Source organism: Limanda limanda, chromosome 12 (assembly GCF_963576545.1).
Source record: "Limanda limanda chromosome 12, fLimLim1.1, whole genome shotgun sequence".
NCBI classification, from domain to species: domain Eukaryota; kingdom Metazoa; phylum Chordata; class Actinopteri; order Pleuronectiformes; family Pleuronectidae; genus Limanda; species Limanda limanda.
The window spans coordinates 8656192-8673213 of record NC_083647.1 but is presented as its reverse complement, the minus strand read 5'-3'; the positions used below and the strand labels follow the sequence as shown (position 1 = coordinate 8673213).

Genomic DNA, 17022 nt, shown 5'->3' with positions numbered 1-17022 from the left:
TAATGAATTAACAAGTAATTACTTCAGACAGCCTGTATTTTACACAATGCTGTGTTTTCGAAGAGACTCAGGCCTATAACACCTACCTATAAAGTGGCAGCCATGTCGTTTAATATCATGTATGATAAATTGTGTAAAAAAAAAATATTTAAAAACAGCTGAAAATATTCCCAATGTCCTTGGAAACAATAACACTGCTTCTTTCTTCAGTGAAACATCCAGATTAGTAAAAGGTAAAAAAAAAAAGTGTATTTGAGACACCATTACGAATACGTATTCTCCACATCGGCTTGAGTGAAGAATACGTAATTTACCCTCCACACCCGACATTGAACGGAGCGAACTGCGGAGAAGTTCTTAGGCTTAGTGAAACAGTTTAACTTTATTTTCTGTAACATACAACGGGACACAGTCACAGTTATCTACAAAAGAAAAGTTCCATATTACTAAACCAGTTTCATACACTAAAATAACCATTAGAAACTAACTAAAACACTAACAGACAGAGCGACACAACTCACTCAGACCGGGGGAATCTGCTTCTGAGATAGTAAAGGGTGCGCTGCTACACTAAAACCCAGAAGTTCCTGCTGTGGGCCTTCAAAATAAGACAAACACGGCAAAATAAAATAAATATAGTTCAGCCAGCGCTGAGCCAGGGTAGCAGCGAGCGGACCCTTGTTTCGCTGGATCCGTTTGATAACCTCCAAGGCAGAATTCCACCGGGTGGCAACATCTTGAACTAGCAACTCTTCTTGCTGTACTTGTGCAGATTGCTGTGCTTTCATTCAGACGGGACTTATCATTTGACGGGCTGTGTTTGAAGCGCGACGCTGGCAGCTTGCTCGAGGAGCTGAATTTTCTTCCTCACACCGGATGTAAACAAAACTGCGTTAAAATATTTTATCGCATTAATCTAGGTCACAATAATCTCATAGATTAACGCTTTAACTTTGACAGCCCTAATATATATATTAGCATAAATTATTATATTAACTATATGAAGCATAAATCAAACCGGTAGAAACAGGGAATATCAACACAAATCTTTCAGGTTATTCATGAATTATATTTTCTAGAAACATAAAAATTGTTTAACTCTGAAAAAAAAACAAGTTAAGGGGGATTCTAGATTCTCTATTTACAACAGTGTACTATTAATAGGTTTAATATGAATAGTTGCTGAGAAATATTAATAAATCTTTTGTTGCAAAGGATGCAACTTAAATCTTTAACCACACAGAGAAGGTAAATTCATTCTCGACTGGATGACTACTCATATGCAGTTAGTTTACCCATTAGTCTAAATATTTTACCAAACTAGGTGCAACTAAATGCTTTCTCTCCTGTATGAATCCTCATATGTACAGCTAGATTGCCCTTGTGGCTAAATCTTTTCCCACACTCAGAGCAACTAAATGCTTTCTCTCCTGTATGACTCTTGATATGTTCAGTTAGATTGCTCTTTTTTCTAAATGTTTTAGTACACTCAGAGCAACTAAACGGTTTCTCTCCTGAATGAATCCTCATATGTAGAGTTAGATCACACTTTACTCTAAATCTTTTACCACACTCAGAGCAACTAAATGGTTTCTCTCCTGTATGAATCGTCATGTGTTCAGTTAGACTGCACTTACGGCTAAATCTTTTACCACACTCAGTGCATCTAAATGCTTTCTCTCCTGTATGAATCCTCATATGTACATTTAGATAGCCCTTGTGGCTAAATCTTTTCCCACACTCAGAGCAACTAAATGCTTTCTCTCCTGTATGAGTCCTCATATGTCCAGTTAGAGTACCCTTTTGTCTAAATCTTTTACCACACTCAGAGCAACTAAATGCTTTCTTTCCAGTTTTACATTTCATATCACTTAGAGGCTGTTTGTTATTTTTTGTATTTGAACCAGACTGAGGTTCCCTGGTCTGCATCCGATCATCTTCACTGTCTACAGTCTTGTCCTCAGTACCTTGTTGTAAATGTCCATCAGGACCTGAGATCCTGGCTGGTTCTTGTTCTCCACAATCCGCTCTGTTCTCCTCAGTCTGACTCTGATGAAGCTGTGGCAACTGAGGTTTCTCTTCATCTTCTTCACTCTTCACAGTGACAGCAGTCAATGTGAACTTGATATCAGCCTGCTCAAGTTGTTGAAGCTGATCCCCCTCCTGATTGGTCCACGGTTCCTCCTGTTCCTCTTTAATGTGGGGGGCCTCTGGGTCCTCCTGGTCCACAAGGGGGCTCCACTGCTGCTGCTCAGGGGGAACCTCTTCTTTAATCACCATCAGCTGCTGTACGTCTGCAGGACACACTGAAACACAAATACACACGTTTATCATTTCAGAGTTTCCTGAAGTGTTTTTAAAAACTTGTGTTGTGTCGTTTAATGTCGACTTTTATTATTTTTGAATGATCACACTCAGGAAGCAGAGATGTTGAGATGGTTCATAGTTGGTCTTACGACGCAGCTCGTTAAGTTAGCTGGATTAAACCAAGTGTTTCCAGGATAAAAAGTTTTATATTTTGAGGCCAAATAAACAATTTACGACACGAGCAGAGTAAAGCGAGTGGAGGTTAGTTAGTTGGTTAAGCTGCTTTCAGACATGACCTGTGGGTTCAAACCAGAGAATTGTCTCCAGAGTTTCTTCAGGGTTTGTGTTTCACACATTGTCGGCGTGTTCGTTTATCCTAAATATGAGTAGAGCCGATCCAATGGTTTGGTTCAATCAAGTATTTATTAAAGATGCAATGAAAGATTAATACATAGCTATGTACACTTATCACAGCCTATGCTAAATCAGTTAGCAATAGGTAGTCAATAATGGCCCCGAACAGAAGGGGCTTGATATAATTATAGAAGATTTAATGTGATTGGTTATTACATTTTTTGAGGGGTGTCACCGCAAATCACTTTGGATCTCCCTTATTGGTCCAGCCGCAGTCCCACACCTCTTGTCACCAAATCCAGGAAGTGGCATAGAAGCAGCTCTCCGTCATGCTCCTACGCTACTCTGCCGGTTGCTAGACAACTCTATCCTGACAGTCTGATGTTGTGTCTCATAAACTAGTCTTGAGTAGAAAACGTTGTGTTTCTGCGCTCTCGGCTGTACCAACTAAATCATAACATTAACACTCCTGCTCTCTTATCAAGACAGGTGTGAGACTGACCATCGTTGTGACGCACACCCATTTCTAGCTAGTTTCAAGATTGAACATTCTGAGAATCAAAAGGTTATTGCTTATAATCTGTATGAAGGCCTTCATCTGGCTCAAACTGTTGAGTGAGTGCCAGTGATGTTGTAATTGGAGAAAAGATTATTGTGTTCCTGCTTTATCTTAACAATGTCAACAATGTCTATGCCCCAGATGGGACAGCTCCTTGAAGTCTGTCTGATGTCGAATGCATCCAAGGAAATTATGTTTTAATATCAAAAGTTAAGTAAGAAAGATTCATGATTAGCACCAAGCAGCAATGGTTATTAAAATCATGTGTATGAAGGCATAATATCTAGCTAAAACTGTTCCTATCCCAACCTATCTTTATTTGTTAAGAGTTCAGTCGGACACAGAGAGAAACTGAAAATATTGAATCCTGACAACATGAAGAACACAGCAGCAGCTTTTCTGCACAGACTCGTTCACAACAGTAGTGTGGGAGTTTTTTATACAGGGACCAAACAACATGTTTCTCTGTAAACACTGCAAATCCAAAATGATCACAGCAGCACAACCGTGATGCACGAGCACTTGAAGCTGAAGCATCCAGGGGAGATTTCTAAAGATGGCAGCTGGAGCAAGACAGAACCGCAAGCTTTACTTTTTGTCCTGAAACAAGCGTAATTAATTACGATTATCAACACGTGGAATGAAATAGGAATAGACTGGAATACGTGGGATCATCTTAACTGCACAACTCCAGGAGTGGCAAGATGGCGTCGTAGTGTGAGCACCTCGCCTGTTGAGCTCCGGTGAGGTTCACTGAAATATCCGTCTAAAATACGTGTTCACCTGGTGAGACGTTATAAGCGAGCGTAGGAGTAGGTCAATAATGAGCCTGGAGGAATATTTTCTGAGAATGCCTCTGTCCAAACCCAAGAAAAATACTGCTTCGGAGAAGCATGCTAGTGACGCTGTGGAGCCTGCTGCTTTTGAACCCGAAGACGCTAACGAGGTGGAAGCCGCTGCCGAGGTCGAGGATCCCGGGAGCGCTGTTAACCCAAGTATTCTTCTGGCTTTGAACAAGATAACTGACAACATTACGAAGTCATTGGATGTTAAAGTTAACACTGTGCTTCCTGCTATACGCGAACAAACATCTCAGATCCAGGCTTTGGCAACGTGGGTCGGTGATGCCGAGACACGGATCTCCGGCATGGAAGACACAACGGACGTGTTGCAGGCTAAGGTGACAAAACTTGAGAAACAAATAACCGACATGGCAGATCACATAGATGATTTGGAGAGCCGCAGCCGCAGTGTAACCTTCGTCTGGTTGGGCTGCCCGAAGGCACCCCCTTTTCTTTAACACTGCGCCTGGACTGTGTCATATGTGAGTATCTGCCAAATTCAGGCGTGTGTGACTTTGCCCCTTTCCTTTCCTACTGCTTATAATCAACCAGGTGAAATGTTCTACTTCACCGTGTTCTTGGCGGACAGTAGTGTGTTTATGAGTAGGCGCGTGTCAAGCGCATGTCGTACCTGTCGGCTCTCAGCCGCAGGCAGGAGAAGGACGGTTTTTCCCTACATGTTTAGTAGGGTCGTTGCCAAATTTCTGTTTTTGAATGTTTTGTTGTACAGCTCTTTGATTTTTCTTTCCTTATTTGCTTATTTTTCTCTTACCCAGTGTGTGGTGGGTCTCTTGGCTCAATATGCTTTGTATGATACATGAATAATACCAATAATGAATAAGCTGCGAGTATTTACCTGGAATGTACGGGGTGTCCACAGCCCTATTAAGCGGAGAAAAATAATTACATTTCTAAAGAAGGATGATATAGATGTTGCTATGTTACAAGAGGCGCATCTTGATGACACAGAGCATTTAAAGTTGCAACAAGGGCCATTCGGACAAGTATTTTTCTCATCCTTTACAACAAGAAGTAGGGGAGTAGCAGTGTTGATTAGGAAAAACCTACCTTTTATAGTATCTGACTGTGTTAGGGATGTTAATGGTCGCTATGTGATAATCAAAGGAATTTTGCAAGGTCAAAATATTGTAATGATGAACGTGTACTTTCCACCTGCCCACCCAGTCACCTTCCTTACCAAAATGTTTTTGGACTTAGCTCCATTCCTTTCTAATTCCACTGTTATTGTTGGCGGTGATTTTAATTTAATATTAAATCCGCTTATTGACAAATTTCCACATAGTAACGCGCCCCCCTCTCCTCAGGCCAACACGCTAAATGCTCTATGTGAGGAGTTTGGGCTTATTGATGCTTGGAGGTGCACCCACCCCTCTGATAAACAATATACATTTTTCTCTGTCCCACATAAGTGTCAATCCAGGATTGATTATTTTTTTCTGCCAAGAACTAACTTATATTCAGTTTTATCATGCGACATAACCAGTATAATTATTTCCGACCACGCAAGAGTAACTATGGACTTTAATCTCAAAACAGCGTTACATCAGTCTCGTCACTGGAGACTTAATACCATTATTCTTAAAGATGAGGAATTTACTTCCAACTTCTCTACTGAACTTAAAGCATTTCTGGAAATCAACACTTCATCAGCCAGCAATGCCTCCGTCTTATGGGAAACATGCAAAGCTTATGCCAGAGGTTTAATTATCTCGTACTCTGCAACAAAAAAGCGCAAAGACAGAAGAAACAAATCTTTAGAGAGTGAATTGACGGATAAAGAAAAAGCATATATTGCCTCTCCATCACCACCATTGTGGCAAGAAATCACGGCAATCAGAACAGCTCTAAATTGCCTTCTTACCAGGGATGCAGAGAAGAAAATGAAATATACTAGACAGAGGTTTTATGAACACGGAGATAAAGCAGGCAAATGTCTGGCCTATTATGTTAAGAAGCCTTCAGAGTCCCAAACTATTGCAGCTGTATCTGATGAAGATGGCCATAAGGTATACGAAATTAAACTGATAAATAACTGTTTTAAGAATTTTTACAAAAATCTATACTCTTCCGAACAAGCTCCAGAGGGAGAGCAACTAATGGACAATTTCTTTGCTCAATTGGAGTTGCCAAATCTGTCAGAAGAGCATAAGACTTCCCTTAATAGTTCCATAACTAAAACTGAAGTGCTTAAAGCTATTAATAAATTACAAAATGGAAAGTCACCAGTACCTGACGGCTTCTGTTCTGAATTTTATAAACAGTTCCAAAATATTCTTGTAGATCCTCTTCTTGATATGTTCAATCACTCCTTCACTACAGGAGAATTTCCACAGACACTGAAGGAGGCCAATATATCCTTAATTCTAAAGAAGGGGAAGTGTTCTGACTCTTGCGGATCCTACAGGCCCATAGCCCTCCTAAATGTGGATAGGAAGCTGCTCTCTAAAATCTTGGCCTGTCGTTTAGAAAATCTTTTACCTATACTGGTAAACGAAGATCAGACAGGTTTTGTAAGGGGTCGGAATTCAGCTACCAATGGAAGACGTTTATTGAATGCTATCATGGCTTCTAAACAGGAGTCTATTAATGGTCTGGTGCTCTCTCTCGATGCAGAGAAAGCATTCAACCGAATTGAATGGTCTTTCTTACTGTATACACTAGGTACATTTGGTTTGGGGGAGAACGTTATAAAATGGGTCAAGATTATGTATACTAGACCACAGGCAGCAGTTTTGACTAATGGACTCAGGTCTGAATACTTCAATACTCACAGAAGGGTGATGCAGGGCTTCCCTCTATCACCCCTGTTATTCGCTTTGGCCATAGAGCCACTTGCTGAGGCCATAAGGGTGACACCCATAATACGCAGTTTAGAGATTGGACAGCTGTGTCACAAAATAACCTTATACGCTGATGATGTTCTAATTCTTCTGACCGACCCTGAAACATCTGTGCCAGGTCTTATTGATGTGATTGACAGATTCAGTTGTTTTTCTGGTTATAAGATCAACCTGGCTAAATCAGAGGCTATGCCCCTTGGTACCCTTTCAACAATACCAACTACTGTACCTTAATTTCCTTTCAAATGGTCTCCCAATGGGTTTGTGTACTTAGGAATCTTCATCACACCATCATTTGATCAATTATATAAAGCCAACTTTGCACCCTTATTTTGTAAAATTAAGCAGGACCTAGAGCGATGGATGTCACTTCCTGTTTCCCGGCTAGGACGCATTGCCCTGGTCAAAATTAATGTGTTTCCTAGGTTATTGTATCCTATCCAAATGATTCCTGTTTTGTTTTCTAAAAGGGTGTTGAAGGATATAAATGGGTGGCTCAGCTCTTTTATTTGGAACAAGCGTAGACCCAGACTTAAGATGGCAGTATTACATCTACCAAGTTCGATGGGTGGCCTGGACTTGCCTAATATGAAAATTTACCAACTTTGTGCCCATTTAAGATTTGTAAACGACTGGGTTAAGGGTAAAACTTCAATCTGGATGGATATTGAGACAGCATTATCTCAAAGCTTTCTGTGCAAACCCTGTAACAATCAACACTCTAAAAGCATGGCGGCTTGTCAGCCATCTTGAGGGAAGATCAAATATAACATCCATTTTCACCCCAGTAATTAATAATCCTGCTTTTCCCCCAGGTTCTTCGGACCCTGGTTTTCAACAATGGTTTAATAAGAATATTAAATCCCTCAGTGACCTATTGTCAGATGATAAGCTTATGTCATTTGAACAGCTTACTAACAAATACAAATTGTCCAAACAAGATTTCTTTCGCTTTTTGCAAATACGGCATTATATCACTCATAGCACAACCCTTATTGATCACCCTGAAATATCTGCTGTTGAGAGGATTCTGTTTCATCAACAATTGAAAGTGTCTCTGAGCTCATTTTACCATGTACTCAATGGTTTTTCTACTACTGGTGCGCAGGGGGTCAGAGGTGTGTGGGAGAGGGAGTTGTCTGTGACCATAGATGAAGACAAGTGGGATACCATTTGGTCTCTTGCAAAAAAGATTTCAATTTGCACTCGGACAAGAGCAATACAACTTAAAATTTTACACAGATTACATATTTCCCCTCACCGCAGGTCTTTCTTCAACCTCTCTCTCTCCCCTCTGTGTCTCAAGTGTTAAACTGATGTGGGAACTTAACTCATTGTTTCTGGTCTTGTTATAAACTTCAAAGATATTGGGTTGAAGTTATAAGTGAAATAGAGGATTTTTCATATTAATATAGGAATGGACCCCATATCCCTGATTTTAGGTCTCCCAAGTGACTGTTTGAAAACAGCTGTCACTAAAAGATGTATAATATTTTAACGTTTGCAGCTACGAAAAATATTCTTTTGCAGTGGATCAGTGACAAGGTTCCTTCTGTCTGTGGTTGGAGCAAAATAATTTTTGAACTGATCCTTTTAGAATATCTTACCAACGTCATACATCACAGTGTAGATCAGTTCTACAGAGTGTGGCGCCCATTTTTGGACAACATCGGTCCAGACCTTTCCTCCACCCTATTAAAAGGACTGCTGTAGACTTGAACGACATTTGTGTACTGTGAGATTCAACACCTCTTGTATCATGCCTTATGTTCATCCCTCATGTAAGAGCTGTCATGTATGTTTTGTGTGTGTTTTGTTTTGTGTCTAGTTTTGTAGACACTGTTTGTTTGTTGAATGGAAACAACAAAACTGCAATAAAAACAATGAAAAAACTAAAAAAAACTGCACAACTCCAGTGACTGAATCAATCCACGTTGTAAACCAGTTTTAGTATTTAAATAAAATCCAGATTCTCCAGTTCAGAAAAAGCGCTGCTTTGACATATATGGATTTAAGTCATCTTTGTATCACAGCATTCGTTTGAAATCAAGCATTTCACAAATAGGGTCTATTGTTTTTAATATGACAAAGAGTGATGTAGAAAATATACTCATTTTATAATATGCTGGTATCATAATTATTCACACATTAAGTGTCTGTTTTTCAGGATGAGACGAAGCAGTCTGGAGGACTTTTTACACAAAAGGAGCCAAAACGCATGAACACCCCAGATGTGTGCTGAGCTTTCTAACAGCAGCTTGCAGATGATTATCAAGGACATGTGACCCCTGGCTGCAGTGGAGGCTCAAAGCTCCTAATCCTTGTATCGACACATTTCATCAACTTAACCAACCAGACTTCGTTTTAAACGTATCATTCCCTTTAAGGAGCGTTAGTTGGATCATCTCGTGTTAGCAGAGCCGATGCTACCTAGCGTTAGCCTGTGAGCGGCTCCTCCAGGGACTTACCAACTCTGTGCAGCCGGAGTTCGGGCTTCATCACGGCATCGAGCAGCCTCCTCTGGCGGTAGATCTCCCGCTCTGAACGCTCCATTCTTTCTTCATACACCGCCACGGTTTCCTCAAACACCGAGACAATCTCCTCCGCTGCCGCCGCTAGCCGCTCGGTTAGCATCGCTCTCAGCGCCGGGACTTGAGTCGTTTCTCCTCCTTTCTCCACCTGCAGCAGAAAGTCTTCAGCGGCTGCGCTGATCCGCTCATGTACCGACACCCGCAGCAGCTGCACGTCGCACATGTTGCTCCTCTTTGTGCACTTTGAGTCTCGGAGAGAACAGAGCGAGCAAGTGGCTGTAAACAGAGACACCGAGCTCAGAGCCAACAGCGACACCTGCTGGACTGCAGGACGATGAGGGAAATAAATTACTTGTTTGAGTGCCTCTTCGTCCGTAGTGCCGTTGTCGTCATCACCGGGCGACTCTACCGGAACCATTTAAAAATAAAATCATCTGACATGTTTACAATAGAATAAAAGAGACAGCACCTTCATGGACGAAGAATTAAGCAATGAGTTACAAGCAGATGCCTACCCTGTGAAGCTGAAATCCGACTAAGTCATCTAAGACGAAAATTCGACAAGGATGAGAAATACAAGAAAGACTACACAACATATATGTTGTTTGTAAACTGTATTATGTAATTTTAAGTATTGGTAATAAATGTCTTACAATAACACATAATTGTCATAATTTCAAAATTCCTTTCAACTTTTAACCTTTTATTTATTTATTTATTTATTTATTTTATTTTTTTTTTACAAAAACACGGTAGGCCGCCGGTTGGCTTCTCTAGCGGCCCTACCACCAGGCTTAGCAAGTTTTCTGGGGGAAACCCTGGACTGAGTTTAGCAAACATGACACCGAGTGTGTCATGTTTCTCGAGTGTTTTCTACTCATTCATGTTTATATCACCTGTTTCATTTTGTCTGTCGAGCATGAATTAATTTTCCTTGTTAGTCAGAAGTCCACAATAAGTTTATAATGAAGTCAGTGTTATGATTGTCAACTTAAAATCCGTCACATAACATTGGTCATTAGACTATATATGTACAAGGTGTAATCGGTCAATGGAGCCCAAAAAAGGCTTTTGTATTGGGGGGGGGGGGGGGAGGACAATATATGGACAATCTTAACCATCTATTCAATTCTGTTTTATTTGTAAAAGTCGCCAACTTACAAGATAGAAACCCAACAGTTCCCATGATGAGAAAACACTGAGCCACAGTGGAGATAAAAATCCAGAACCAGACTCAGTGCTGGCAGCGATCAGCCTCAACCGGTTTGGGTGAGTGGACAAAGTGTAAATGACCTAATTTCAAGTCGAATATGAATTCACCAACTAATTTCACAGTTCCACATCTTGCAAAATGGTCTTCTTATCAGCTTCACTCTTGTATTGGCATGCATATGTTATAACTTCATCAGTATGATGGTTGAGCTCATCGTGATGAGTTTCACATTGTGTTTATGGTTTGTGTGACAGAATTTTTCTTTTCCCTTCTGTATGTTGAGATTAGCACTCCGTGCTCGCGCATGAGGAAGGATGGGGGGAGGATGGTCCAGTCAGGAGTGCCAACGTGAGCACCTTCATCTCCACAGAATGCTTCCCATGGGTCATCTACACGTGACACTGCCCATCAGAGGTATCACAGCATTAATCCGACATGTTTTTGTTCTGCAAAATTGTTTGAAATGTAAAAAGAAATATAGTGATGAACTTTATTCTCAGAATTATGAATAGAAGGTAAAGCATATATACCTCAGCCAAGGCTGAACAATCCAGCACAACTATGTAGTTGTTGTAGTAGATATATTAAAGAAAAAAGGGAGTGGTCTGATCACCTAATGATTACAGATTGAAATGAAAACCAATGAAACATATATTTTACTCTTAACTACATGTGTCTGCTAGAGAGAAATAAACTTAACACAGTATATTACAGCAACAAAAAATGTGTGTCTAGAAAGGCTACAGTTAAACTACAGTTGTGGAACAAATCATTTGAAGAAATTAGAAAATTTGAAGCTGTACTAAATTGTACACAAATATCAACTCACTAAATATGACTACAGATTTTGTTTAAATCCGTTATGTTAAAGTAAGGATCTGCCCCTTTGTCCTGATTTTGGCTAAATTGAATGAGTTCTTCTTATGCTGCGACCCCATCCCTCCTCCAAGTCTGCTGCAAATACATTTTTAGTTATGCTGCTGATAAACCAACCAACCATCAGACAGGTGTGAAAACTTTATTCTGTGAGCTCAGACTAGGACAATAACATTATCCAGAGTTTTTCCTGCATAGAGAGATTTCGTTCCGCCATCGCCTCCCGACAATCCGACCCAAATCCTGTTGTCACTGTATTGTCCCTTTGTTTCCTCTCCATAGAAAGAAGAGAACACATCTAACTACACCAGTGAGTATCATTTCCTGGCAGACCTGTTCATGAAGTTTAATGATGCTGTGTTTTATTCCATTGTATTCTTTTTAGTTATACTTTTAATTTAAAAGGTGTATTTCCATTTATACAACTTTCTGATGTAAGAATGTTTTCTTTTTACAGTTGTCTGCCCTGAAAAAGTCGTGCCTCCAGAAGGTGAGGATGTATTAAAAGCAATAAATTATAGTTACAGTTTTTGTGTCGTTGAGTTGTGTCAGTCTAACTCTGCTTTCAGACATGCACAAAACTCTGGAGAAGCTCAGGACATTCTCCAGAGGGGCTGTATATGTGAACGTAAATGTCATTCTGCTGACCCCCCAGTAAAAAGTAAGCAGAGAGTCCAGAGGAGATCCGGCCCTTAGTTTTTGTGTAATCTTGTTTATAGCCAACACATTTACAGACAGGGGTGAAAACATAACCTCCGTGGTGGAGGGAACTATGTGACTGTTGTGGGGATGAAACGTGGTAGTAGACACCCTGCCTTACCAGTTCATATCGTAATTGTAACTTAAATCTGTGGATTTATTATTTATAATTTAGCTAAACCCATTTTCCTCCCATGTATTTCTTGTTAGATTATGTTGCAGGAATTAAGAAGACCACATCCCGCTCCCGGATCATTCCTGTCATTCTCATTTCCTCCGTTATTGTGCTTGTTGGTTTGATCTACTTCAGACCAAAGAGGTAAAGTGTTCATAATAACACACATTGTCCTCCTGTGGTATGTTTTCAATGATATTTTCTTGGCAGGACCTGCTTTTACTCTCCTGTGTACATGACGGAGGTGGAAGCACCAGCACCAGTGGAACAGTAGAGGAACCTTCACCTGTTAACCAATCAATCTGTCCATTTAATCTCTAAATCTGTTTCTACTGCTGAGAACTACATTTAAGCTTATAATGCTTCCTGTACAATATTTTAGTACAGATGTTTTTTATTATTACATTATCGCTTTGTTACTGCTCCAATCCTCTTTAGATCTGGCCAATATCAGTGCTTAGTGCCTTTTTGTTGGAAATCATCTTTATTTTGTATGAAATGATGCAGCTCATTCTCTCTCACATCCATATTTTAGCTATTTACATAGTCATGGCAAGCTGATGCTTTGACATAGTTTCCAAGGCTTTATAAAGAAAAACTGTCCATGAATGTAATCAGTTAACATAATTTCTAAATTCGCATGTGTATGCTCAGCTTTTTTAATAGAGTGACCTCATAGGGGTTAAGGTAATCAGAAAATGCTTCTCAGGTTGATATTGGAAAATTGGTGTCCGTGTAAATGTGGCCTGTAATGATAATTGCTCAGCAGACAGCTGTGACGTATTGGTGAACAGGTGAAAAGTTCTTCACGCTGTGGAAGCTGAATAGACTCTTTGCTGTGCCAGCGTGTGCACTTTGAGGACCAAACAAAGCCCAGTAGCAATGCTGTAGCTGCCCCAGGAGCCTGTTACATTCCTCCTCTGAGCAAAGTCAAGTGTTTGCCCCCTCATCCCCCCCTAAAAAAAAACAGATTCATTCAGCCAGGGTTTGTGATGTCACAAACCTAAGAAACCAATCCTGTGAACTTAAGGCATTGTAAGGTCATTTGGTTGAATGTTCTCATTAAGTAATTTTTGAATATTTTTAGGTTTAGCTTTCGGCGGAGTAATAATCTACTTGAGTCGGACTTAAACATGAACGGAAGCTGTGGAAGCTGGGAGAGTCTCAACACGAGGGAGGACCCCCCCACTACCCTGTAGCACTGCAGTGACCTCTCTGAATGTTGTAGAGAAAACTTGTAGAGAAAACTTGTGACAGGAAGTGAGGGGAATTATTTATCTTGTGCTCTCTCTCACCTACAGTACGTAATAGTAATTAAATAATGATTTACAGCTGCTGTTGATGGGATCGCTGGCAAAACAGTTGGTCATAGAATCTCATACTCGGGATGTTCAACTGATCTGCCCTGTGATTGGTCAAAGTCTCCTGCCAGGTCTTACTAGTGGAAGTAGAGAAGTCTTGTTTTCTCTCAGATCCCTTGATTTACTTTATGCTGAAACATAATGGTGAAATTATTACTAAATAACACCAAACATATGTTGGCTACTTTGATTAAACAGTAATTTATAAAACCCAGTAAGTCACCTGTGAGTCACTGGGGTCATGACCTTAAGTTTATTAGGTGATATTGTGCGACAGCTTTCCGGTGACATAACTATGTTATCATTATATCATCAATGGGCCTGGTTCCCTAACATTGGCGCAGAAATGTTCTACTTCTACTCTTACAGACTCCAGAAGCCAGAGTAGGAGCTGGTTCCACAGGAGAGGAGCCTGGTAGCTGAAGGTTCTACCTCCTGTTCTACTCTTAAAGACTCTAGAACCACAAGAGAACCTGTGCTTTGGGAGTGTAGTAATCTATTTTGACAATGTAGCAGCCGATTGTCAAACAGATAAAAGTATCAAATCAAACTTCAAATTATACTAATCAAAGGGCCACTGTTGCACCATGGGTTGTGGTGTACGCGGATGGGAAAAACATAATGTCCAAACAGATGTCCAGTTTCAACAAAAAGCGTGGTTTATTTAACCAAACAGCGAGCAAACAAAGAACAAAGAAAATTCCTGTGCCTCTCCCGCTCCGGTAAAAAACCATTTGCCCACCCAGGTGCATGCTGGTCCCTTACCGACAGCCTACCTATATAACTTCAGGTGCCCCCCTACCGTGCCCAAATGAAACAAAACACAAATAATAAACAAGAAACACCTAAAGTAAACAAATAATAAACTAGAATACTAATAGAAATCTAATCATAATGAAATCAAGCAAATTGACTGAGAATAACCAAAAACTAAATACTCACTAAACAAAATAATAAACTAAACAGCACTAAGTACTACAACTAAATAAATAGCTCTAACAGACAATGTTGTTATAACTTATTTGATATATTAAGGTAAGACAGGAGTAATATGATCTCTCCTTCTGAAACACTCGTGCTGCAGCATTTTGGACCAACTGGAGGATTTTCACAGACTATCTGTGGCATCCTGATAATAAAGAATTACAGTAATCCAGTCTAGAGGGAACAAATATAAGAGTTTTTCATCATCCTTTGAGACAGGATGTTCCCAATGTTCATAATATTGTGCAGGTGGAAGAAAGCTGTCCTAGAGACTTCAGAAAAATTATCCGAGCAAACTGGTTCCTCACAGTGGAGCAAGGGGCCAAACTCATACCAAGTTGACTATCTGGTCAGACAGTGTTTCTCAAAGATGTTTAGGGCCAATTACAATGACCTCAGTCTGAATTTAGAAGTAAGATGGTGTGGGTCATTCAGCCTTGATGTTCTTGAGACATTCCTGAAGTTGAACGAAGTGATTACATTCATCAGGCTTCATAGATAAGTGGAGCTGGGTGTCTTCTGCATAACAAAAGAAGTGTAGGTGATGCTTTCTGATGATGTTGCCTAAAGGGAGCATATATAAGGTAAAGAGTATCGGTCCGAGGACAGAACCGTGTGGAACTCCATGACTAACTTGTCCGTGCATTGATGAGTCATTGTTAACATTAACTAAATCTATCTGATTAATATGATGTAAACCAGCCTAATGTCGTTCCTTTAATCCCTACATGTTGTTCCAGTCTCTGTAACAGAATGTTATGATCTACGATGTCAAATGCTGCACTAACATCCAACAGGACGAGCATAGAGACAAGTCCATTATCTGATGCCATTAAAGGTCAATGGTAACTTTTAACAGTGCTGCTTCTGTGCTGTGGTGATTCTATTTCCTGACTAAAAGTCTTTCAACAAACCATAACTGTTTAGGTAATCACACAGCTGGTTAGCAACAGCTTTTTCTAGGATTACGGAAAAATAATATTGGATATAGGTCTATAATTACCTAATACTTCTGCAGCCAAGAGGTTGATCAAGTGGTCTTTTTAATACCTTTTAAGAAGTTTAATTAACGCTACCTTAAGAGCTTTCCTAAAAGCTAATCTCTTATTTACTTTCTTCCTTTTCAGGGGCGACAGCCTCAAGGTTGATTTTAATGAGGCTGCTGTACTATTAACAAAGTTACAACTAGAGATGGAGTGAAGCTTTGATAACTTTCCTGTATTGTACTGACACATGTAATAGTGTGTGTAATGTGTGTATAAAATGTATTGAAAAAATGGCCATACAGAAGGTTTCGGGGGAAATACTATAAAATTGTCAATGTCTATGTCAGAACAAGATAAAAAATGTGATTAAAATAGTGAGTGGGTTTATTTAAATTGAGTAAAACCAATTGAGTTTATGAATGAATTAAATACTGAACTGAGTCATTCTCCTCTCTCAATGCTGCTTCACTGTCTGTGTGCGAGCGAGTGGGGGCGGGGCCTGTGTGTGAGTGTAATGCTGCATTCCAGATGTCAGATATTCCAACTTGAATTTTCACAGTTCCAACTTCACATCAAACGTAAACATACATGTCTGACCATGAGACGCTGATTTATTGGTCTCGTGATGAGACAATTCCACTGTGACCAGTGCAGCCTCCGTTCATACAGAAACAAAGAGGAGGGAGACAACGCCATTATACTTTTTGTTTGACTTTGATACTTGGAAACACATTTAATACAAAAGAGAGAACACACACTGTCACTGAATCCAAAAGACGGGCCTCAGCTGCAGGATCTACGTCTCCATGAGGGACGCCATTGTTGTGTGATGTCAGAAAACTGGTGCTCGGTGAAGTCGGGGCAGATGACTCTTCCCTGAGAACACATGTCCGAACTCTGAATTTGAGTGGCGTCTGTTACACTTTGTTCAAGTAGGAGTTTGGAAAATTACGACATCCAAGGTGTCTGGAATGCAGCATCAACTCCGCTTTGCTCCCAGACTCAGAGGAGATGAGAGAATGACGTGCTGGGTGTTTCCAGCTGCAGCCACGAGGTTGCATCGCTTTTAATGTGGGACTAGATTTTCTTCTTCCCTTTCATCAAGGATCGTCTGGTGTTTCCTATGCTAAAGGTGATAAGTTAGGAAGCATTGAAGCTCCTTTCCTTATCATTCAGATTTCCAACAGCTCTTATAATGGCGGCCACTAAAATACTTCAGGTCATTTCACTCTGAATCTTCCTGTGAAAAATGTATTATTCTAACAAACGGGCGA

General features: G+C 40.2%; 1 protein-coding gene across 1 annotated transcript; it reads right to left on the bottom strand.

Moving 5' to 3' along the window:
• Nucleotides 1–1157: 1157 nt before the first annotated feature.
• LOC133016136 (gastrula zinc finger protein XlCGF57.1-like) lies at nucleotides 1158–9711 on the bottom strand. The gene is made up of 2 exons (XM_061083465.1): nucleotides 9392–9711; nucleotides 1158–2306 (listed from the first exon to the last, which is right to left on the bottom strand). Exons 1-2 carry the CDS (start codon nucleotides 9675–9677, stop codon nucleotides 1321–1323), a joined length of 1272 nt encoding a protein of 423 aa, XP_060939448.1. The 5' UTR covers nucleotides 9678–9711; the 3' UTR covers nucleotides 1158–1320.
• Between the last annotated feature and the right edge of the window lie 7311 nt (nucleotides 9712–17022).

What these genes read in the sequence shown, in the direction of transcription:
- LOC133016136 (XM_061083465.1), bottom strand. Translation starts at nt 9,677, where the DNA reads ATGTGCGACGTGCAGCTGCTGCGGGTGTCGGTACATGAGCGGATCAGC. An exon ending in ACTCCGGCTGCACAGAGTTG is followed by an intron (nt 2,307 to 9,391) that starts GTAAGTCCCTGG and finishes TTTGTGTTTCAG; the next exon opens with TGTGTCCTGCAGACGTACAG.